We start from the raw sequence: 26,104 nt of genomic DNA, 5'->3' as shown, positions 1-26,104 counted from the left end.
GTCTGAATCTGCAACCTCTCGCATCCGAGTTGGATGCTGTAACCACTTAAACGACCAGAGCAGTCTAGAAAATTTAACTGAAAAATGAATTTGAAGAGATAAATGAAGGCCATTTTCTAAGAGTGAACTGCAATGTGAAATGAAGAGAATACTCCATGAGAAAGGTTGTTATAATGGTTCTGGGTTGTCTCTGTTCTAGATTTCTAGAACATTCTATACAATGGGAGGTCAAAGTTATGAACTCAGAGGGGACCTGGCATTCCATAAGAGAACAAGGTAATAATTACAGATATTGTATTATCATTATTATAGCATTCTTTTTGTAACATTAATATATTACTTATTGAGACAAAGTCATCCATCACAAGTCAGAAAGCATCCTTTGATTATTTTGTTGCCCGATTGTGCATGTGTGGAAAATGTAAGAATATATGTAGCAATCGTACATATTTTGTCCAAATTATACACAATACAAGAAACAAATTTTCAGCTTATACAAATTTTTATTTATGTTCTTTTTAATATGGCATGTAATACACATGCCAATTCTTTTATCACAGATGAAAATGTTTACACAAAGACAATTTCATATTTAACCCCTGCCACTCCATAGAACGACACTCATCAGACAGACTTAAAGGGCAGTTATACTTTCTCGACAGTTGACAGACTTCTACAAGGTAACAACTTTTAGTCCAATTTTTGACCTGGGTTACTCTGAAAACCATTGCTAGATATACACAGTATGAATACCACATTGCACAGAATGAAATAATCTTTCCAGCAACAGTTTCTGAAAAAATAATGTAGTGCTGCTTTTCAAAATAAAGTTGGGGGAAAAGATGGGGAAAGCAGTATATTTTTTCAAGAATTTGAAATTCATGTCTGATAAATAAAAAAAATCTTTGCCGGATTACTTAACATACCTTCATAAACTTTACAAAAGCATGCTCTTACTCGCATACTGTCTCTCGAGTCCAGATTGCATTTTACCTACCATTATAGCCATCACATCACAGAGATCATATCTGAATTCGGCCAATATTATATATTTGGTTGAGGACAAACAGGGGAAGAACCATGGGAAGCTACTGACAAGCTTTCTAACATACCCATGATGGCTGACCCTGACATCTTGATATAAGCCTGTTTAACACATTTGATGATCAAACTAGATTAAAATGACTGTCTTTAGAGTGCTACCAAGCTCAGCCAATAAACGTACAAGATCACCTTATAAATATGCACAAGACTCATAACAAAACACATCCAACAACTTCATAATGTTAGCCCATTTACCAAGCTTAATTAAAACCAGGCAGAAATACATATTCTCAAGGAGTATGAGAGCTCAGCCAATCAGATGCAAGATAGCATAATTAGCACATGTACATACGTCACTCGAAAATAAAACTCACCAGATAAACTCATGCTATAGCCAATTCACTAGCTTAAAAAAAAATGCTGATCAGAAATAGTCACCAAAGTGTTGACAAGCTTAGTCAATCAAATGCAAAATCACCTCATTAATACGCACTGAACTTTCACACTGGTGTGTTCACCAGATATCTCAATGATTCAAGCATATTTGCCAAGTCTGATCAAAACTGGATTCAAAATAAGAGTGTCTAGTGGAGTAATAACCTCAGCCAATCACAGGCAAAATCATTCACCTACTGCATATTACTGGAACCTGTATAACTCAAACATCAAACTCATGGGATATCCAAATCATTAAAGCCTACATTCCAGTTCTGATTAAAACTGGATAATAAAATATGGTTTCCACAGTAATAAAAGCTTGAGGATACCTTTTACAAAAAGAAAAAGATTTCCAAATCTTTCATAAAGTGCCGAGGCAGCTTATGATGGAATGAACTATAGAACCATACAAAAAGCTTCACCAAATGTGGATTCATTAAAATCCAAGATGAAAATGTTTCTGTTAAGTTCTAGCAAAATAATTAGTTATCTAAATATGGTCTCTGGAGTGGCAACAAGCTCAGCCAATCAAATCTCGGCCAATCAAATGCAAGATCACCTCAATATATTCCTGTAATATACCAAACAAGCTATTTAGAACTGCTATAAAGAATTAGATCTAATTTGCTTTAGAACTGTAAAAATGCCATTTTAACTGCATGATGCCAAGAACTTGACATTATGACGTATGTCAAATTTAATAAGGTCATGACCATATGACTTGAAAAACAATCATGTGACATAAGATATATCACACATTACATGACAATGTGGTAAAAATAAAAAATCATGTCTCACAGGAATTCTGTAATAACTACTCTTCCTCCAGAAAACAGAGGGAATCTAGAACCTAGAATGGAACCTCAATCAAAAAGTGGGTTAACTTTTATTTATGAAATTACACCACTAACTGCAAGCAGTGAAAACAATATTTTAATGCACATTACATCATGGAAGATGTTGGTCTATTCTGTTAAAACCGGGCATGCATTTTATTTGCAAATATGGTATTCTTAGACCTCCTCATCCTACAATCTGTTTTCAAGTATTTCCAGTCAAATGACTAGTAACTGTTTTCAACCACAAGAAAACATCAGTTAATCTTGTATGCAGCACGCAACGTTTATGTTTAAAATAATCTTTATGGAAGAATTAAATCAGTTGGTTCCTCATTTTAGAAATTCTTCCTCCAAGACTACATGATCTTATGATACTTCTAACATTGGGACTTTTTTCTTTGGGGCAGAAAAATTTGAACAGATAAAAATAAAATATAGCTTAAATATCGTACACTTGTGAATGTTTGTAGAATAAATAGAGGGTGATGCCATTCCTTTTATTTGAAGGAATCCTTAAATGACTATTTCTGAGTGAATTCAAAATATTATGACTGCATTAAATCCTAAATGATTGACAAGTGTTTGGTGAAAAATTAACACAAATGATCAAAATTCTAAATCTGAGCAAGAATTTTTTTAACATGCTTTGAGACAATGAGCTAACAATCAGGATGCAGTGATGGAGATGTTAACTGAACTGAAACTATTTTGTTAATGCTGCTTCAGTAACTATACGATTTTGTTCATACCTGGTGAAATACACGTGAAACCTATTAATTTCAAGAACATGGCTAACAAAATACCTAGCATGTCAAAATGGTCACAACATTATTTTGTCAAGATTTTCTTAGAAGTTATTCCACAACTGACTTTTTTGTGTATATATATATACATCATCTCCACTTGTTATCACAGAACAAACCTAAGTGTTAAATGTTTTCAACAAAATACTTCGATCCAAGTATTCGTTCTTCTGTATAAAACAATTTTAAGGTAAAAATTTAGATACATGCCATAGAAGTACTAGTGTATGTATGTGGTCAGATTTGGCAAATGATGGCCAAAGTAGTCAAAAGTGGGTGAATACTGGCCAAATTTTCACCGCAGGTATCCGAGTATTACATGTTGTTATAATTACCTTGTCATGCAAGTCCCTATACATCGGCTGCGAAAGAATTACTAATGGTAATTAAATAATGATTCACGACGTTCACGACAAAATCAATCTACAGTAGAGCAGGATGACCTATGAGAGACAAATGTCTGTTAGTAATTTGTTATTTTTCGGTTCAAGCAATAAATTATCAGATAGCCACCCACACCAATTTCCAAATTTATTGTACTGTGAACTGAAGTTATCCACAACTAATATACAGCTCCATCATGTGGCAAGATGTAAAATAAATCATCAAGTCATACAATCATCAAATGTCATCTACACAATACCTCTGAGGAAGTGAAATATGTGTTTATATGATGTAATCAATGATTTTAAAGGAAAAATGTACATACATACTCCAGACGTTATGGCACTGGACAATATCCTACCTAAAACAGTTAACAGAAGTTTGACAACTGTCAAGCATGCCTGAATTCAACAAATAAAGACAGTAACATATGTTCCCATAAACATCTCAACAGAATCATGTGACATCATCACCAACTTTTAGTTTAAAGCAGTGAAATCTATCATATTAGAAGAGATGGTATCTCAGAAATTTCATGCATCAATAAATTTCTTGATAAATAATTACACTGCACTCATGTAGCTGTAGTACATGTAATACATGCTGAATACGCTGCTTTCAATACCAATATTTCTTGAGCAGAATAAAAACAACAAACATATATTTTTCTTTCTCAAGAGATGAAACCAAGGATTGCAATCATACTTATCTGAATAAAAGAAAAATCGCACCTAAAAGGAAACCCCGATGCAAGCATGAAAAGGTTACTCTTGAAACAGTGTCTACTTTGTGCAGTTTAATTGGTTCTTCATTCGCACATTCTCAGGAAATACTTAAATTACAAACTTCTCCTATCTGATGACAACAATACTGGTCAAATTATAATAATAAGTGTACCAGTCATCAACAGGACACCCCGTTCCACATGGCATTTGGACACTCAAAAGTGACAAGATTTTGACAACCACAGTATAAACAAAGTTAAAATCTATGACTTTTCATGCCAACTGCAGTCTATAAAGACCAAATATAAATGATATAGATGAATCTTCTTATATAACAACGTTTCTCTTTCTGGTTTTTGATTCTAAATCATATTTTAAAATATTTTGTGCAAGTTTCAAGATGAAGACAGGATTTCAAACTTTCAGCTTTCATTTGTGTATTGTACATGCAAAATTCTAACAACCACCGTAACATTATTTTTTTAGTAATCCAGGTTTGAGAGCATATTATGTTCATCAAGGTTAAAAAATCACAAAAGGCAATCATTTCACAATATACTAACCATAGCATACAAATGCTGGACTTGCACCTAAAAGTGGAATTCAACTTTCATTTGGTGAATAGTTCTAACGTCATGACAGTGATAAAGTTTTCCTCCCTCAAATTACAATTGCAAAGTACACATTTTGAATCCTATTTCGAAATACAAAAAAATCCAATATTTTTGCAGTCTGAAATCTGTTATATCTAAAATTCAGGATAACACTAAGCTCTCTGAGAAGATTATTTTTTGTGTGTATCTGCAATTAATTTTTCACATTTGACTACAATATATCAGTGACAAAGTTTCTCAGATGACTACGGTCAACTTTCTGTTAAACAACCATCTTAACATCACCCATCAAATAAAAATCCTGACAATTAGGCAACATTACAGAAAAAGTACATCAAAAGCACCACAAAAAAATTAAGATAAAAATCACCTAAATTTTGCCTTCATGCCTGCTGGCATGTCTAAAGGTGTGGGTGACGTTTCATCTATTTGGATTATTAGTTGATATCTTTCATTTCTACTTGCAATATTTTCTTTTATATGTACTGACAAGCAATATAAATCAATAAACAAGCATCTCCCTTTTGTTTAGCTTGCCTGTAATTCAGCTAGAAAGTACAAAACTTTAACAATGAGCTTAATCTATAAAATTTTTTTATAAAGATTGACCTTAATTTCGAGTGTGGTTTGGGTGAATTTTTATATGGACACTTGCATGAAATAATCACTATGCTGAACTTCTGCCAAAGCCCGAATCACAAAAATGGATAAATATCATTACATTACACTTTTCACATAGGTCCTTGATGTGCTTTTACAGATATAATAATGAGTTAATTGCATCAAAACAACATGGAAGTTTGACACAGCGATCACACTTGGACCTTATGTCTCTCTGCACAACTGATGATATCCAAGCCACTATATAGCATAACTACTCCCACTGCAGTCTAAATAGGATTTTTAAAAACGGGGAGACAACTCTAAAAGTAATAATCTGACAAAGTGAAATTGTATGGTACAAAAAACTGTTATGATACAACATGAAAACACCTTAACAGTTTTGGACATGTTAACTGGACAAAATTGGTTTGGTTTAGTGCTTGATGACAGAGAAACACAAGTAGGTTATTTAGTGCAGAGGCAACTGGAGTAAAGTGCCTTGCCCAAGAACACAACACAGTAGCTGATCCAGGTGGTCTGATGGTAGGAAACAAACCAGAACCCTTTCTGTCACAAGTCCAGTATGCTAACCACTCAACAGATTCGTGGATACATGTAATGGATGGACATAATTTGTATACAAAGCAGAACGACTCTTAAAATACTGATATAATTTCAGGACATCATACAGGAAGCTTACCACGTTTCATTTCAAAGGGTTCAGGTGATAATAAATACAAAGTAGGATGCATGGACAGAAAAGTTGATTCCAGTATACCCCTATCCCCCACTTTTGTTAGCAAGGGGTATAACAAGATCAATGTTGTTTAGGTTAAGTACAATGTTCAAGTTCCTCCACATTCTAGCTAAATAAAAAGTTGGCCTGACAAAAAGGATGGTGTTCTTCTAACTGCCAAAATGTGAATTAAAAAAAAAAAAACTTGGTAGTTTACAGTCTATTACAATGGTACATTTCTAAGATGATGGTTGTTGTCTGGAACAAACTGTCACTAACATATTTTTATCAAATCAAACAGAAGGAAATAACAGCTGAAAATGATGCAAAAACCTGTTGGGATGCTGTTTAATTCTTGTTATGCCAGTAAAAAGGAAAAGAAGAGTATCTGCAATTGTATTTCTTTCAAAACAATTTCTATTTGGACTTTCAGTCTATTCTGAACATTTTTGGTCCCCAAGATATCTGCATTTGAAAGGGTTCTCCATATTGTTTTGTATACATAAAATGTAACATTAGGAATGTACTATTTACATGGAAGCTATTGAAAAACACCTGACATGATATTCATAAAAGACGTTGTTCAAATTAAATACAGTGAAAATCCAATACAAATTTATATTGTGATCAAAACAGCAAAGATATTTTTTTTCCAGACACTCTTCACATAAATTTCAGCATTTTGCTTAAAAATGTGTAGCTCTTACGACAACTATTGCTCTATGATTTTAAGTATTATAAATCAAATCAAATGATCATAATTCATGCAACCAGTCACCTTCTTCAATTAACTGAATCCCACTGAAGGAAATGTTTGCACATGGATTTCTTCATTATGACACGTACATCCTGACATATCAGTGAGGTAGATTTTTTAACAATTACAGCTGCTTTTTATATAATATCACACAATTACAGCATATGTTGCTACAAGCACTTATCCAGAATCTAATACACACAAAATAATCTACATAGTCGGACTATGAACACTAACATGTTAATTAACACTTCTGTCATTCAAGCTCCTTATTTCACAATATAGAACCTCAATTAGGCAATGACTGGTGATCCCAAGACAGAGCAATTTGGAATCAATCATATCCTACAGACCGTTTAAATGTGACAATACAAAATGGCAATACTTAGAGTTTCTCAAGCTAAAGTGTCTTGATAATATCTTCTTTTAAGCGAGCAAGAAACTCTTACATAGGTAAATTATAAAGTCGTATCATCTACAGCCCAAATTAGTTACATTTTCTGATTATTATAATAGTTTTCACTTGAAAGCCCTTTAGTGGCAAAAGAAACAAAAATTTACTTTATTACATGACTGAACACAAAAAACCAACATTACAAGGAATTTAAGTACAGGCAATATAATTCAAGGCTGCAACTTTTTTCTCCCCAAACTTCCTGTTTATTTTGCCAAAGAACAGATTTTACTGATCATTTCACAGAACACAAGTCCATCACAAGCATCTAGCAAATTGCAAATGAAATGCAACGAGAACATTATGATTCGTCAAGTCTTCATGGAGTATAAAGTATATGTTCACTCAGTCTCGCTTACTCGTATCAATTCACAATCTGCGGAACACTAGTGATCTGTTTCAAGCATAAACTAATACCTAACTCAAAATACTGCCAAGCTACAACTTTTCTACGAAGCACTTTTCCCTGACCCTGATAGTTTACATGAATGAGAATGGTACAATGCCACCATTAACAACATGGAAGAACTAAACTGCTTTCAAAAAGTTAAAAACCAGCACTGTAATTTTTTCCACCATTCACTGATATTCTTCATATACAGGATATGCTGTATAAATCTGCATTGTACACAGTATTTCATAACATATAGCCACTCCAGAAAATTCACATTTTTTTTCAAATGGATGAAATGTTTCAGTTTCTTGAGAAGTTAAACATTTTTTGATTGAAGTTTTTCCCCCATCATTTTATAATACCATGTATTCATTCTCCCATATTTAATAGTACTCGATGTAGACAGAGAAAATTTTTGTGCAGCTGCCATATTTTTCCCGTCAGTGACCTTGACCTCAAAATCGATAGGCTTCTGCCTTATCCTTGCAATAAGGTCACACCACGTCAGCCAACCCAAGCTCATCTGATGGCAGAATTCAAACCCAGAAAATCTGTTACATGACCTGTACACTAGCCACACAGCATCTGCCTCCATTAGTTAACTCTTGTGATATGATTGAGCATGCATGGGGCCTATTCTAGATCCCAAGCCACAGAGTGTTATTTCTAGAACATATTCTAAAAGTTTAAAAAAATTGAAATATTCCAAAAACTGTAGAGCTGTAAGCCATGATACAGACAAGTTACATTTTTCAAAATGCACCTGATGGCTATCATTAAACTTGAATAATCAGTACAATCACATCAGAAAAAAAAATTGTATTTAAAACAGATCTGATAAAAGCACATTATGAAATGTCAACTATTTAGTTTGATGTCAAAAGGGGAAAAAGGTGAAATTCCTAGAGAGCTGTTGATACAAGAAAGCATGACACACAATAACAGTGCTATTTTACAGGTTAACTGAGAATCGTGTACAGTGACTCTAAGCCAGTGTATGATCTATGTAAACTGTGACTCTGGTATGCAGCATTTGAACATAATATCAAATATCTTTTGTCATTTCCGATTTTTTTCTTAAAATTGCTATGAATATTTAAAGAAAGAAAAAACAACAAAACCACCACATGGATTGCCCATAGACCAATATGACGCAACTGGAAAGCGAAGTCAGAGGTTAAACTGTAGTCACCATGTTGTTACATTTAGCCCAAAATTCGAGAAAAATATACCTGAGGTTTGCCTTTTTAACATGAAGTTGGCTTCAGTTCCTCAAGTTTAATACATGTTGCTGAATGGAAATGAAATACATAATGTGATGTAATAAGATGGATAGACAGGGGGAACACCATATGCCCCATCCAATGATATTGGGGAGGGGTTAAAAATTTTTTTAACAAGGCATCAGAACTGACACACACCTATTTCCTTGAATAGCATTAATAGACTAACAATTCTTTTTGTATTAAATAATGTATAAATATATACATGTCTTAAATCCTTACTTTAGATTAGCTAATTGTCGACAAAACAAAATGTATGTGTTGGATGATGAAACTGACCTCATGGCAAAGGTTCAAGACTTCTAGATTTACACACGATTGCCCATTATTTTACACTTATTTCCTGCCTTTTATGTGGTGAAGTCCACAATTTTATAAGAAAGGATCAAATTTTACCAAGCAAAACATTTGTGCCAATTTCATGATGCAATCATTTAATTTATTCACCACAGCCATTCATTATAAAACTTATATATACAAGATCTACAATTACGTTGAAACCATTTAGCTGCCATTCAGAGCCCGAGTTTACATCAATCATAGCTTTAGGCTTATCACAAAAGCAAACTATTTTCACTCATTAACAGCATTAGACTGCTGCCCTTCTTAAATCCAAGCTGAATCTTCTGTTCATCTCTCCATCTCCTTGTCCTCCTTCGCTGACCTGCTCTGAATTGGATACTCGCACATGTACAAAGTTGGACAGTAAGGTATTGAATATGAGCAGACCCATCCACAATGTATGCTGTCCTGAATCCGACTGTTTTGGTGTCAAGTCGGCAGCTACACATTGCAATGGTTTAATCTCTGTGGTTTGCCTTGATGTGCCATCAGTCATGTGACATCCATGGCCACACTTGTATCGAGGCTTAGATTGTTCAATGGTTTGGTGTCCTCATGGTTCTGTCTGTAAAGATGATTGAAAATATATGATTACATGGTATGAAATTGTCATCATTTGCTGATCTGCATCAATTTAATAACCAAAATTTTTGTGGAAGTCATCCATTACAAATAGTGATCCAGGCAAGACTGAAATCGATAACCACACGTTTCCAAAAACTAAATTTATCTGATATGGAAATCAGAAAATAACAAGAAACCCCGTTTTGTCAATCCAACCTGTATTTACCTAACGAAGACACAAGAGTCCTAAGTGCACCTGCACACTGCTCACCAATAAAACAGAACCCTATGAAACTGATTTCCCAAACTTTGTATCATGTAAATTATACACTTATAAAACGGAACCCTATGAAAAATGTTTCCCAAACTTTGTGTATTGTATCCATTACACACCTACAGAACAGAACCTGAAGTGAACTATCTCCCAAACTTTGATAATATTTTGTTCTAATGTAATGGTGTTCATTCCAGAAAAGGGCCCCCACTGGTCAAAAACTGGAGTCATTGAATATATCCTAACCTGTTCTGGCTTGTGCAGAAAACTGAAAACAATTTCATTATCAGTCTCTCATGCCATGGGTATACTGTACTAATTTCTCATGTTCAACAAATGATTCCTCTCCAGACAAGTCAGATTTTTTTCATGTATTTTCCTCTCTGTATGTTGCTTTGCAAATTGCAAATATATGCATATGGACTTGTGACAACAAAATTTTTTTTTACTTCTTTTCTTTATGTATTCTATCCATGATAATAAACCATGTGCTCTTGATTGGTGCCCAAGCAATAAGAACATTGCTCATCTTCAATAAACCTGGATTCGATAGAAGAGGCAGAATGGTATTTGGATTGATGTTAAAGATACTAAAATCATTAAACATTTCTGAATGCCAATTTTGTTCATCCTCCTATGTACTCAATTCAGATATTCTTAACAACCATAACAACATCTTTATTTTCTATGGTCTTTTCTGTGTGCCTTGTGGGCCAAAGATGAAAAATTAGGGCATGTGACAAACTGTTAGTCTGACAGAGTGTGCCTTGTGTGAACCACGCGGAAAACTTGTGCCAAAGATGCAAAATAAGGGCATGTGACAAACTATTAGTCTGATAGTATGCCTTGTGTGAACCACACGGAAAACTTGTGCCAAAGATGCAAAATAAGGGCACGTGACAAACTATTAGTCTGATAGTATGCCTTGTGTGAACCACGCGGAAAACTTGTGCCAAAGATGCAAAATAAGGGCATATGACAAACTATTAGTATGATAGAGTGTGCCTTGTGTGAACCACGCGGAAAACTTGTGCCAAAGATGCAAAATAAGGGCATATGACAAACTATTAGTCTGATAGAGTGTGCCTTGTGTGAACCACGCGGAAAACTTGTGCCAAAGATGCAAAATAAGGGCATGTGACAAACTATTAGTCTGATAGAGTGTGCCTTGTGTGAACCACGCGGAAAACTTGTGCCATAGATGCAAAATAAGGGCATGTGACAAACTATTAGTCTGATAGAGTGTGCCTTGTGTGAACCACGTGAAAAACTTGTGCCAAAGATGCAAAATAAAGTCCAATGACAACCTAAAGTAAATATTATTTGTCTGATAAACATTCTCTCCAAAAATGAGACATAATTAAAACAACCCTTCTTTTATATCGCTGGTGCAAGTAAAAGTTCCCTCTATGGTACCAACAGTGTATATAAAAATGACCTAAGAGATTAAAGAGAACAGATTTTAGACTGAACGTAGCACATACAAAGTTTGTTGAATAGAATGCATTCATTACTGAAGAAGCATAAGACGATCAATCTTGTTGGCAGCCAAAAATGTCTTACTGACTCTGACAAGCTTGGGCACTAATCAAGAACATGTGCAATGACTAGCTTGGGCACTAATCAAGAACTTGTGCAATGACTAGCTTGGGCACTAATCAAGAACATGTGCAATGACTAGCTTGGGCACTAATCGAGAACGTGTGCAATGACTAGCTTGGACACTAATCAAGAACATGTGCAATGACTAGCTTGGGTACTAATCAAGAACATGTGCAATGACTAGCTTGGGCACTAATCGAGAACGTGTGCAATGACTAGCTTGGGCACTAATCGAGAACGTGTGCAATGACTAGCTTGGACACTAATCAAGAACGTGTGCAATGACTAGCTTGGACACTAATCAAGAACATGTGCAATGACTAGCTTGGGTACTAATCAAGAACATGTGCAATGACTAGCCTGGGCACTAATCAAGAACATGTGCAATGACTAGCTTGGACACTAATCGAGAACGTGTGCAATGACTAGCTTGGACACTAATCAAGAACATGTGCAATGACTAGCTTGGGTACTAATCAAGAACATGTGCAATGACTAGCCTGGGCACTAATCAAGAACATGTGCAATGACTAGCTTGGACACTAATCAAGAACATGTGCAATGACTAGCTTGAGCACTAATCAAGAACGTATGCAATGACTAGCTTGGGCACCAATCAAGAACATGCAATGACTAGCTTGGACACTAATCAAGAACTTGTGCAATGACTAGCTTGGACACTAATCAAGAACATGTGCAATGACTAGCTTGAGCACTAATCAAGAACATGTGCAATGACTAGCTTGGACACTAATCAAGAACGTGTGCAATGACTAGCTTGGGCACTAATCAAGAATATGTGCAATGACTAGCTTGGGTACTAATCAAGAACATGTGCAATGACTAGCTTGGTCACTGATCAAGAACACGTGCAAATACTAGCTTGGGCACTAATCAAGAATCCATGGATGATAATCATTCATAGAAAAAATAAAAAGAAGAGATAAAAGCAAACACACTGCTGCATTTATTTCAAAAGTAGCACACAATGAAGAAGAAAAAAATCCAAAAATATATTCAAGAGGGGCATGATTACTTTAGCACAAGGAATTTAAATCCCAGGAGGTATGGCATGACAGAGACTGATCATGATCACAGGCTCTACATGTACAGTTTTCAAGTATTATATACTCTGCATTATTTGTTGCCGAGTCGGACTAGCATGGTTTTCTAAAATTTTCTTATTCACTAAAAATATTATCCTGAATAATGAGAACTTGTTTTATTGGACAAAGAAATAGTAAAAAAAATACATACTATAGTCTTGATTCTGCAAGAACTAATTCAAAGCATATATTACTGCAAAAGTGAATATTTACTGCAGAAACTTTAAACCATGACGCAAGTGGTTGTGATAATGATACAGCTTTGAATTCCTATAATAAAGTAGAAACAGCTGAATATACCTGGATCCCCCTTTTTCCATTTTTGTAATAACCATCTAATTATATGCATTGGTTATGCTCATCAAAGTCACCACCACCACAAATGACCTTGACCTTTAAGCATGGGACTTGCCTATTGTATCATAAGGTGTGGATCTGGGTAAAGCTCATCAAAATATCCCAAGATTAAAAAAATATATAAAGGAATACAGGTCACTGACTTGCACTATCCCTTAATGTGACCTTGGGGCAGAGGCGTGATAGTGAAGAGAAAAATACCTTCAATTCATTTTAAGTTATGCTTTTTTATGGATTGGTCACTGATTTACATTTTCCCTTAAAGAGACCTTGACCTTGAGACAGTAGCACGACAATGGTATATGACATAATGCCTCATCGTGATATATCTAGTGTAAACTTTCACTGACATCTCTAGCAGTTCAAAAAGTCAAACTCTGGACAAGGATACAAGAGTTTCTCTTGCTGCGACCTTCATTTTGAGGCAGGGGTGAGTGGTTATAGTATATAGTTATAGTACATGACACGGTCTATACAAGTAATTGGATATGGTTTTATCATCATATCTTGTGATTTAAAATGGCAAGAGGTCATGGCTATGGCATGTGACACAATTCTGAACTGCATTCAGGACAATAGATACAAGTTTAAAAAATTGCATTTTCCCTTGCTCTGACCAAGACTTTGATACAGGAGATGTGGCAATAGTATGTGACTCGCTCTGTGTGTGTGATATATAATTCACTAAGTTTCATGAAAATATCTTCATTGATTTCAAAGTTGTACTCTCTGCCAATATAGTGACCCTGAATCGGGGGGGGGGGGGAGAGAATGGAAATGGCATGCATCATACCATGAATGCATGATATATGATTGGCAAAAATAAGTCTTCAGCACTTCAAAAGACATAGAATTACCTTTAGCATGACCTTGAACTTCAGTTAGGAGGTGTCACAATGGTATGTGACACCACCAATACAAAAATATATCATTGGTTACAACTATCCGAAATTGGTTTTTTAAAAGTTCCACAAGTGATTTGAAACTTGTGATTTGATACAGAACAGAACTGCAGTTTCATCTGTGACCTGGACCTTGAGGTAGGGGGGATTGGCATGACACCATCTCTTCATGATATATACTTGGGTAAAGTTTCACTGATGTCTCTTCGACAATTGCAAACCTATAGGCTGGAGAAGCAAATATTAATGGACTGATGGACAAACAAACACCTGAACATAATATGCCACTCTAGATAAGCATCTTGTTGCGATAAATACTTGGGCAAAGTTTCATTAAATCTCTCCAACCATGGGCTGGACAGTTATATGCTAACAGATGGATGAACAGCTGTCAAATGCCAAATACACCAGACACGAGTTGGCAAATAAAACTCTGAAAAGAAATTAGGTTTCTAAGTGCAGACAAGCACAGCCAATCTTCTGCAGGATCACCTCATTATTGTGCAAGATGACACTCATTCTTAAACTCATCCAAAATCTTGACAATGTAAGCCACTGTTCCCATTTTGATCAGAGATATCGTCTCCTAAGTGGAATCAAACAATTATGATAACAGCATGATAACAGCTGGCTGCAAGGCCATACCGAAAAACTCATTTTGCTTTATAGTGCCAGTGAGCTAAAAATTTTAACAATGAAGTTAACTGAGGGTGTGGACTTAACCAAAATGGGTGAACTTGTATGCTTACATGGATTCCAAACTGATCACTAAATTAGACTATTATCTACTACACAGATATGAAATCCCGAAGACCAGAATGGAATTACTGGTCAGAAAGAAATGATTATCTTTAAGAGCATAACAAACTTTATCAAAACATTCAAACAAATAGGAAGTACTTACTTTATACTTGAGTCCATAACTGTGTTGCTGGATGCCAGTTTGAGAAAATTTGAATTGATTGTTGTAATTGTTTTGTTGCTGAGGCTATTTCTTGAGGACAAATTGGATGTTGTGATCAAAGATGTAGTGGCAGGACTAGATAATGAAGTTGCAGATGAAAATGTTGACAGTGATGATGTTAACGATGATAACACTGATGAAGAGGTGATGGACTGTGGTACACTATTCAATGGAAAGTTAAACTGAAGTACATTAGCAGCTGGTGAAGTTGAAAGCCCTGTGGTTTTACCTGAAAAAATAAAGGTGATTTGAATGGTTACAAATTCTCTGGATACAAGTGTCGACTTTTCAGATCACCTCTGTAAAATTTCTTATTTCTAACAGGTAATTTTTAAGGTGTTGGGCTATATGAGACAACAAAAACAGACCCAACAACAGTTCTAGTTTCCAAGCTCTTTTGTGAAGAAGTTAGAATAAAGATGGGCTGTTTGTTTTATAAAGTAGGGAAAAAAATGGAGAAAATCAGATAGACAAATTGGGCAGATTTAAATGACTGTACTTGAATCAACTATATATCTATAGTTGCATGCATCTTGTCCTCTAACCTTAAAACTTTTCCCAGGAATAAACACTGCAGCAGGAAACCTTTAGGTGAAACTGCAGGTGATGCCTCTGCCGTTCAAGAAGTACAACAGAAAAAAAAGGCTTGAGCTGCCTAGGCATTGCATAACATCAGAACACCGGATGTTTGCTAAGACTTTCATAACATTGGAGCACCAGATATCTTTCTAAAACTATGTAAATTACTGAGAAAAAAATCAGATAAAAGAACCTCTCAATGATGTTAAGTTTGTATTAAATTAATAGAACAATTTTCTTTCACCATTTCTATCTAATTTGCTTCAAGTAAAAGAATTTTTGTCATTCTGGTTATTAATTCAATTTATTTTTTGCTTCCAATGTGTAACACAACAAAATTATTCCAGCTCAAATTTTAAATTACTAAAATTTTCAAGTAAATTTAGGTTCATGTGTGCTTGGGGCACTACCAAATGAGGCATTTTCAAAATTAGAGCAAAATTGTTGGTTAATATGGGATTAATTACATACTGCAGGAAGTGTTTAGTGAAACTCAAGTCTGTATGAATGAGAGTAGTTATAATGAGAGTCCATAATAACTGTTGTAGCAACCATATATGGAGGTCACATAGTCACCCATTTCACTCAGGAACAACTACATCCCATAAGAAGTCTTTTAGTGAAAACCCCATATCAATATGACTGTTACTTAAGAAGGAGAAGCAAAAAGAATTTTTCAAGATGGCCACCATGGCAGCCATATGAATGTCAGACTGTCACTATAGTTATTTAGGATAATCTGCAAGTCATAACAGTGTGAGCATGTGATTTGCATTTTTAACACAGCTTTAACAATTTTTCAGTCATATTGCTACAATGTCTGAAGTGTGGCAATTTATAGTGATGTCTAGCACTGGGGCATAATGGCGCAGGCATGTAGCATCATGTCCAACCCAGTCACATTATCCTGATACCAGGCCGACCAGTCCTAACACTAATCTCTTGATGCTGAGATTCCTAGCGAGGCAGCTGCAAGTACCATTTTTTAAGTCTTTGGTATTACTTTGGGTTCAAACCCACAACCTCCCACATCTGAAGTGGACGCTCTAACCACTAGGCCACTTGAGAGGTTCAAGTCAAGCTCATAAATAGAAAACATCTGTTGATATATCTGTTCAGAATAAGACATGATAGCAACCTCATGATGGCCACCAGTGTCCATGTAAGCTGCCGAATTGGCACCAATGTCATTTGGGACATTCTACATCAGATACAGTAATTCTGTGAAAACCACAAGTTGACATGACAATCTATGCTGCATAAGAGTATTCAGCAGACCATAAGAGTTCAGCAGATAAAAAGAGTATTCAGCATACAATAAGTATTCAGCAGACCATAAAGGGGCGCTCACCAGTTATTATGTACTTTTGAGAGAGTGAGGTATGTAAGGTGAAGCTGTTTGCATTTAAAACATGCACAATGGAGAGAATGGTGGCATACCTCTATGCTACATTAATGTAATGTGGATGATATTTATTTGGATATTGTACTTTTGGAAACTGTACATGATTTAAACACACTGCTAACTAAAATTAATGCTCCCTTGTGCTAAAAAAAATCAGCCTGAATTTGTGTAAAGTACACTATCCATAGCAGCTATTAAAATAGGGAAAACAGATTTTGCTAGACTAGACAATAAGAGATTCTGAAAGTGCAATGAATGAATTACCAAATATATAAAATGTAAAAAACGTTATCGGCTCCTTTCTATAAAATTTACCTCTGAAGTTCAGGAAGTGAAAATGACCAAGTAGAGCTAGCACTTTTTTGAAAGGTGCACATCTGGAGTAAGGCCAAGCTGTATACTCTATAACCCATATTACACCCATCAATCAAACATCAAAATAAAGGGAATTAAAGGTTCTTTGAATCATACCTAAGATATACAAGGTCTTTTTTTAAATAGACAGTATAACCAGTGAGGGAAGTTGGGGAAATTCTTTTTCTTTAAAATCCTAACCCTATGCAAAATATGAAACTGTAGAGTGCCACCTAAAAGTATTCAGCAGACCATAAGAGTTCAGCAGATAAAAAGAGTATTCAGCAGACAATAAGTATTCAGCAGACCATAAGAGTAAAGCAGATAAAAAGAGCATTCAGCAGACAATAAGTATTCAGCAGACCATAAAAGTATTCAGCAGACCATAAGAGTTCAGCAGATAAAGAGTATTCAGCAGACCATAAATGTATTCAGCAGACAATAAGTGTTCAGCAAAAATGAGTGTTCAGCTGACCATAAAATTATTCAGCAAACCATACGAGTGTTCAGCTGACAAACAAGTATTCAACGGACCATAAGAGTGTTCAGCAGACCATAAGAGTATTCAGCAGACCATAAGTGTTCAGAAGACATACAAGTATTCAGCAGACCATAAGTGTTCAGCAGACATACAAGTATTCAGCAGAGCATAAGTGTGTTCAGCAGAGCATAAGAGTGTTCAGCAGACCATAAGTGTGTTCAGCAGACCATAATCCTTAAGGACCTGAGACTGTCAAGACAGGATCTTCTTGAACTTTAGGCCTTTAGTAGTATAATCCTAAATTGTTAGATTGTTAGTCAAATCCAGAAAATGATGTTCAAGATGTGACTTTCATAAATTTCAACATAAAACACTGCTGACAATGATAAAGCATGCTTTAATGATGATGATAATGCTTCAACAGGCGAGACAAGCAAATAGGAACTCTGAGCTTGTCAGCATATAAACTTTAGATTCACAATATTATCTGGAGGTTTCAGTTAAATGCATTCACTGATGTAGAACATATACGACTTTCAATAACAACTTGATGCAAAATTACAATGTATACTATAATGCTTCAACAGGTCAGACTAGACAGGATAAACTAGCTCATCACAGCATACATTTTAGACCTACAATATGTAAAATTAAAGTTGTTGTATTGAAACCATTTTTCTTCTTGCTCCCAAAGTCAACTGGCTTTTTCCTCCTTCTTGCTCCCAAAGTCAACTGGCTTTTTCCTACTCCAAGCCACCCACAAAGTTTGGTTTTCGTCTGTGATGCAGAAGTAACATCAATGTGCACAAACCATTTTCCTTCTTTCAATCATGTTGACCCTGACCTTGTACCTTTTGACCCCAATATAAATAGGTGTTTTTCTTGTCCAAATTGCAAGTTATGTAAAATGTCTGGTAGCAGTAGATACTAGAGAACTGGATTTACTGTGTGGAAGCAAAATATGACCTGTCCTAACAAAGTGCACTATGCCTTATGATAGGTGTATACAATTGTGACTACCTGAGGAGGTGTATAAAATTGTGACTACCTGAGGCACTGAGGCATTGATTTTGGTGACATTTAAACTCAAGGGTAGTGCTGGCAAAATCTTCCTGCCATTTTCCTACCAACAAATTGCCATGAACCACCATATATCAGTCAAAATTTAGATAATGAAAATTCTGATGTACAGCAGACCATCTTTTTCCCCCAAGTTACACAAGAATTTTCGAAGAACTGCTACTGACCAGCTAAGTTGTGCTAATGAAAGGGTACGTATTTAGGGGGATCTTTCACGATGTAACAGGAGCAAATTCTAGCTGGTAATAATTTTTTTATAGTGGGTCCAATTTATACACCAGTTAGACTTTTCCACCATATCCATAAACCAAAAACATGTAAAGCTTTTAACTGTCTAATCACTTTAGTGATCTCTGTGATGTGACAAGGGCTAAAAAAAAAAAGTTTTTCAATCCCCTTCACATTAGAATATATCATTCTCTAAATGGCAACGTTACTTACTCTCTACAATTGGTCCATTTGTGAGAGGCAGAGTGGATGACACAACCGATGGCGACTTGTTGATATTAATGTTGCTACTATTGCTACTAAGATTAGCACCATTTGTTGTGGAAGTGACTATAGCACTATGATGCTGAATCTGTGATGAACTAATAACTGCCGACACGGCAAATTTCGCACTGTCCGAGTCCAATGTGAATCTAGATGTGGGTTGTGATGAAAAGGAATGATCAAGACCATTGTACGAGATTTCGAGGTCCAATGAATCTTGCAGCAACAGCTGTTCTTGCTGCTGCCGCTGCATTTGTAATAATAACTGTTCACGATGAGACTCAAAAAGCTCCATATTAAACTCTATTGGTTCTTGTGAATTGGAAAATGATGAGCCATTAAAATGAGAAGGACTGGAATCTTCTGATGGAGGTGAGTGTGGACGATAGTGTGGACTGAAAGGGAAAAATAGAAATTTACAGTCAATATTGAGTCAAGAAGGCAGCAAGAAAATAAATATCACATCCAAATGATGGCCTTGACAGCTCGCGACTAACAAACTCTCAACTAGGATCTATATTTTAATTTCTCTAATTCAAATGCATGCCTGACGTCAAAACAAACTACTAATACAGAAAGAGGAGGTAGTTATTCCACTGTATTTTAAGTCATCATCTCATCCTAGGCTGACACCCATAACTTATTACCCCAGTCCATGCACCCAAGACAACCAAATTTTGTTTCAGACTACTTGACTGTAAGGTTCTCAAGCGTATATGACTATCAGCAAGCAGATTATTTCCCTTTTATGGGGGGGGGGGGCAACTCCCACTCATTCAGATTTTAACTAAAAATATGTCTGAAGGATATTTTTAAAAATGCACAAAACTTTCATTCAATAAATTATACTTTTTAACCCAATTATCAGCAGAGAGGCCAACCCTACAATACCATCCCACATTTCAGACTAAATGAAGTTTACTATGTGAATGAGCATGCTGTCATTTTCTGGTTCTTGGAAAATTCCATTTTCAGTGAAGGGGTTGAGTTTTGGACTACATGAACACAGAAGGTAAACAATGTGTTGCCTGTATCCAATATTAATGAACAGTCCAAATATTTCCCTAAAAAACTGAAAGTTTCTTTTTAAAAAAATGGAAAATATATGCCCTCAAATTTTAAAGAGTTGTAAAGTCATTCTAGAAACTCATCAAAAAGGACTTGCCCATACAAATATGGAAGCAGTGTTAGCACAAAACTCCTATTTGGTTTGAAATGCGAAGATGACAATGTTAAGTACTCCCTGATGATAACTGGGCTTGAAATTATATATAAATGAAGGCAATGACCAAAGTTTTGCACACTCCGTATATCCTTCAGGCTTTTCATTTCACAATCGGTATGCAGGTACAAACTGCCACATACTACAGTGTAACAGTAATTATAAACTGCAGCACAGCATTGTGGCATAAAGACATACTTTGGCCTTTTTATCCACGCATAAAATTTTCATTTTTTTAAATATTAATTTAAGCTACACTGTTTATTTCATTAATTTGCAAAAAAATTAAAACTGCATTTTTAATGTTTCAAGCATGCACATTTTCTTGTAGCTATACTTCTTAACCTGTCTCCAGGAGGTTCTTAATGCTGTCAACTTGTTTGCATTTCAAACTAAACGGAAAATATTAATGTAAACAAGCAGACTCGTACTGTATTGGTTTCTAGAATAGTCCATGTCAGTAAAAACTGTCATCAGCATAAAAATTTTGCATTATCTAGTTTTAACATTTCTAAAACAAACAGAATAAGTCAAAGCAAAAACTCTTGAATACATGTGTTCAAAGAGATGTAACTTCTAAATGTAGAAAATTATTGAGATTATTAATAACTACATCACATCTATTGCTTGAAAAGAGTCATCCTTGCAAAATGTGACGTCCATAATACTAAGAAACTCCCAATGAAATTGAGTGTTTGGGACACCATGGTGACAATCAGTTTAGAAATGAAAAATCTGATGAATGAAACAATCAGGTTTTGTTTATTTATTTATATCTATGATATGTTTCTGAAATCGGTTGTTGTTGTTGTTGTTGGGTTTAACACCATTTTTCAGCACACGATAGGCTATGCATGGCGGCCAGTATTAATGGTGGAGGAAAAACCTGGTAAAACCCCGGTAAGAACCACTGACCCACGAGAAGCTACTGGCAAACTTTCTCACATACCCACATTGGCCGAATCCTAGACTCGAACCCATGCAGACAGATGAGATGGCAGTGATCTGTAACGGAGAGCACTTTAGATCACTAGGCTACTCGTGGCCCCTCTGAAATTGGTAGGGGAATACAAACAAACAAACATGAGAGAATGAAAATACTAAGTCAACATGCAAACCTTCTGATGATAACCACATATCACAGTAAGCCACTAAAACCTGAAGTACTTCCATTCACAAACCCATCACACTCTGCCTCCAGCTGCATTTAAAGTAAGCCAACAACTCGTATAAACATCATACAAAAACCATAGGAGCACAATGCATTGTGCAATCTTTAGATGACCACAATAGGTAAAAACTCTAACAGCAAGTTGCATTCTCAATATCAAATCAATACAGCAGGACAGCAAGAGCAATTAGCCCAAAAGCAAACATTACAAACCTGATCCATTGAAAACTGATGGCTTTATTGTGTTCTTAACATTCTGTCTCTATCAATTTAAAGTAAAAGAGAGGAACAACTCAAAACCAAAATCAATGAGGCAGAGTGGTTTGTTGGTATGTACATCTTCAAATGATGACCATAAACTTTCCAAAGTTTCATGGAAATCTAGTGTAACCTGTTAGACTAGTTCCATGCACAAGATTGCTGCAAAGTACATTCTTTGGTATGTCAACAAAAGTATTATGAGTAACACACTGGCTAGTGTTTAATGGTCTTCTGTTTAGGCATTTTTAGAACATGGCCGACTCTAAGATTAATGACTAATTGGTCCAAATGACCTTAACATTGGGTCAAAATATGTGGCTCTGAACTGAACCAAATGCAGAGAAATGATTACCTTTTTTAAGCTTGACATGTCCATTATGTCAGACCCTTAGACCCATTAATCTATTGGTTGTTATTTTCGTAACTGCATGCCATCCACAACATTTGGTTAAGAAAGTTATTCTGTAAAACCCATTTTTCTTTAAGCCAAAATAATAACCCTGATCTTTTGATCCCAAAATCGATATGCCCTTTTGTTGTGCAGAAAACAACTTTTCTTAAAGTCAGTCAGTGACACTGACCTTTGACTGCCCTAACCCCTGACTACTTCTTTACCTCGGTAGCAAACCACCCACCCAGTTTGTAAAATGATGCTATTGTGCAGAAACCATTTTTCTTCTTTCAGTCAATGATCCAGACCTCCTTATTCCAAGTTCAAGACATCATCAAAGTCTGGTTTGGGTCTGTGATTTAGCACTCTTGTTACTGTATGGAAACAATCTTCTTTCAATCGTCGTGAATTTGACTTTGAACAAAATATTTCTAGGCTTTTCCCTTAGCCAAAGTCCATGCCAATCACAAAGTTTGGAAAATGTAGATGGAGGAGGAGTTATTGTGCAGAAACCATTTATCTTCTTTCACTCACTAATCTTGTACTTCCAGAATCAATAGACTTCTTCCTTACTCCAGGCGCAAGCCATCAACATAGATGGGTAATTGTAGAAGGTAGGGAAATATTGAGTGGAAACCAATTTTCTTCATTCAGTCTGGGACCCCCACCTTCAAACATCTGACCTTGAAATTAATAAGATTCTTTCTTATCCCAAGGGCAAGCAACCCACAAAGTATGGAACCTGAAGACTGGAGAACGTGAGTTATTTTGTGGAACTGAAATTGGAGACAGACAGATAGGACAATAACATAATGCACTCCATTCTGTGCTGGGTGTATAAAATAAGTCGACAATTGTTAACAAATTTGTGGGAACACATTAATCTGACATCAACATTATAGTCATAATATTTACAAAGTTTCATGGCAATCCATTAAAAATCTGCCCACATGGTAACCGTGTCATACAGTGCATTAAGCTAAAAAAAACAAAAAGGCCAGTAACTCAAAAAATATTACAGGAGCAAAGTCATATGTTACATGCATATTTACAGTTGATAAGCACTATATTTATTAAGCTGCATGGGCAATCCATAAAAAAACTGCACAAATTGTTCTACCACTGAAATGTGTTCAGGATGTGAAGAAGGATGATTACTTTGTGGCCCTGCCTCCTGAGACAAATATTATAAAAATAACCCCTCAACAATGTTATTTTTCTATTTGGGCAAAAATGTCTTTCATAGAATAGCAGCATTTATTTAAAAGATTTTCAGATGTTCAATAACCGTTATCATAAGGACTCTAAAATTTGAAGGCAAAATAAAGAAAGAACAAAAGCAAGCAAATTATTTCTACCTATCAGACAACAAGAATCTGGTCCAATCTGACAAGTCACCAAATGCCTATGCACATTTCAATGATGCATGTGGATTCCAAGTGTTGTTACATGACTTGTTGTTCTACACAAATATAGACTGCTGTATAAGGACAACAGGCTATACAAGGCAGAATTACTGCATCTGAGTACTAATCACATGTTTATCCGTACTGGGGAACAACAACGTAAAATCAATTGACATTACATGTTCATCCATATACTTATGTACTCACATTTCTCATCTATACTCTTGTGTACTCACATTTTTCTTTCCCTAATATAAGTTACATAGTCCCCTAAAGTCCCTGAAAAAGATCCCGAACTCGTCAGGTCCAATTGGCATAAACCATCATCCCAAGAAGTGAAAGCTCGATCAAATATAACCCTGGAAGAAAAGACAGATTAATTATACAAAGACTTGATACAAAACTTAACACTATTAACTACTTCTTCTAATGGCTCCATGTATTCTCATAAGCCTTGTCAGAAACAACTGTACTGTGAAAGATGGAGGATATATTTTTACAACATGGTCCGAAAGTGGGCCCAAGTTCAAACACCTACATAAATGACACATTAGTCTATGAATGCAAATTCATATATGTACTGAAACCATAGATGGGAAAAAAGAAATCATAGCACTTAGTTCTTAACAGCGTCCATTAATGTCCATGTTATTTTCTTCATTAGTGCAGAGAGCACAACATATTGTGATCATATACCCACTCCCATTTAAACAAGAAAATTCCTATGGTCCAATTTTCCATGCATGAAATCCAAGGATAGATGAATTCAGAAGAAAACATGGCCTTGCCCTTTCAAATTCTAATTAACACACTGGTACACATTGGCAACAAAATGATATCAACATGTGCTATGTTTTGTTCTTAAAGCTGAATGTTTCTATTTTTTTCTGTCTTAGTGGACAACAACAACAGGGTTTTAAAACTAAGGCACCCTACTCATTGATACAAGTCACATGCATCTTTTCAGCAGAATTAAAAAAAAAATTAAAAATTAATTTCATGCATCTGATAAATACTTAGAATTATTGAAAAGGGTGACAGAAAGAAGAGTACGAAGCTTTGTTTTTGTTTAGGAAATTGAGCACATACAACAGGTTTATACAATCTGAACACTAGTATATTTTTCAGTGTATTTATCGACCTGATGCTATCTTGCTACATATGAAATTGAAGAAAATTATCATGAAATACATTACATTACAATGTAACTGGAAATACCCAGCCCTAGCAATCTTTTGATTACAAAATCAATAGGATTAATTTTCACCAAAAGTGCAGCCATCCACAAAGTCTGGTAACTGCAGATGATGGAGAACTCAATTTACTGTGCAGAAAACATTTTTCTTCCTTTGGTAACCATGACCTTTTGATCCTGATATTGCCAAGGTTCTTCCTTACGATCCAAAGTTTATGAGTTGCAGTTGGCGGAGAACAATTGTTTTGTTTTCAAAGTGACCTTGACCTTTCAGCTTTTGAGCCCAAAATCAAAAGGGTTCTTCCTCCACTACAATGCAAGCCATCAACAGTCAGGTAAATGAAGACGGTGCATAGGTCAATTTACTGTGCAATTTTGTACCATCTTGACTGACATAACATAAGGAAAATGTAAATGTTTGAGCAAAATAAACAAACTGTTCTAATCAATATTTAAAATAAGTGAACTGTGAAAAGCTGATTATATTCTAACTTCGTGTATAACAGTCATCAATGCATCTGACTGAGATCCGTTTTTTGTTGTTGTTGTGGGGTTTAACGTCATTTTTCAGCACACGATTGGCTATGCATGGCGGCCAGTATTAACAGTGGAGGAAGTACCTGGGAAAACCCTGGGATGAAAGCACCGACCCAGAAGCTAATGGCAAGCTTTCTCACATATCCACACTGGTCAAATCCTAGACTCGAACCCACACAGACAGAGGTGAGATGCCAGTAATCCGTAATGGAAAGCACTTTAAACCACTCAGCCCACCCCCACCCCCTGAGATGTGTTTGTAAAAACCACTTTTCTTTCAGTTACAAAGAAATAAGCTTGTACTATCTGACCCTCAAATCAATTAGCTTTTGCTTCCCTCCAAAT

General features: G+C 35.6%; 1 protein-coding gene across 1 annotated transcript in view; it reads right to left on the bottom strand.

Annotated features, from left to right (window-relative positions):
* Positions 1 to 483: 483 nt before the first annotated feature.
* LOC149791377 (enhancer of polycomb homolog 1-like) overlaps positions 484 to 26,104 on the bottom strand; it is a 67,318-nt gene continuing 41,697 nt past the window's right edge. The window contains exons 12-15 of the mRNA XM_089969931.1: positions 24,264 to 24,386; positions 19,526 to 19,971; positions 15,126 to 15,414; positions 484 to 9,981 (exon numbers count right to left, since the gene is read on the bottom strand). Coding sequence (XP_089826057.1) covers positions 9,909 to 9,981; positions 15,126 to 15,414; positions 19,526 to 19,971; positions 24,264 to 24,386 — 931 coding nt within the window. The 3' untranslated portion in view covers positions 484 to 9,908. The remainder of the gene's footprint in view (positions 9,982 to 15,125; positions 15,415 to 19,525; positions 19,972 to 24,263; positions 24,387 to 26,104) is intronic.

This window comes from Sinohyriopsis cumingii, chromosome 9, assembly GCF_028554795.1.
Source record: "Sinohyriopsis cumingii isolate HCF-2022 chromosome 9, ASM2855479v2, whole genome shotgun sequence".
NCBI classification, from domain to species: Eukaryota; Metazoa; Mollusca; class Bivalvia; order Unionida; family Unionidae; genus Sinohyriopsis; species Sinohyriopsis cumingii.
This window is presented reverse-complemented; position numbering and strand designations above follow the sequence as displayed.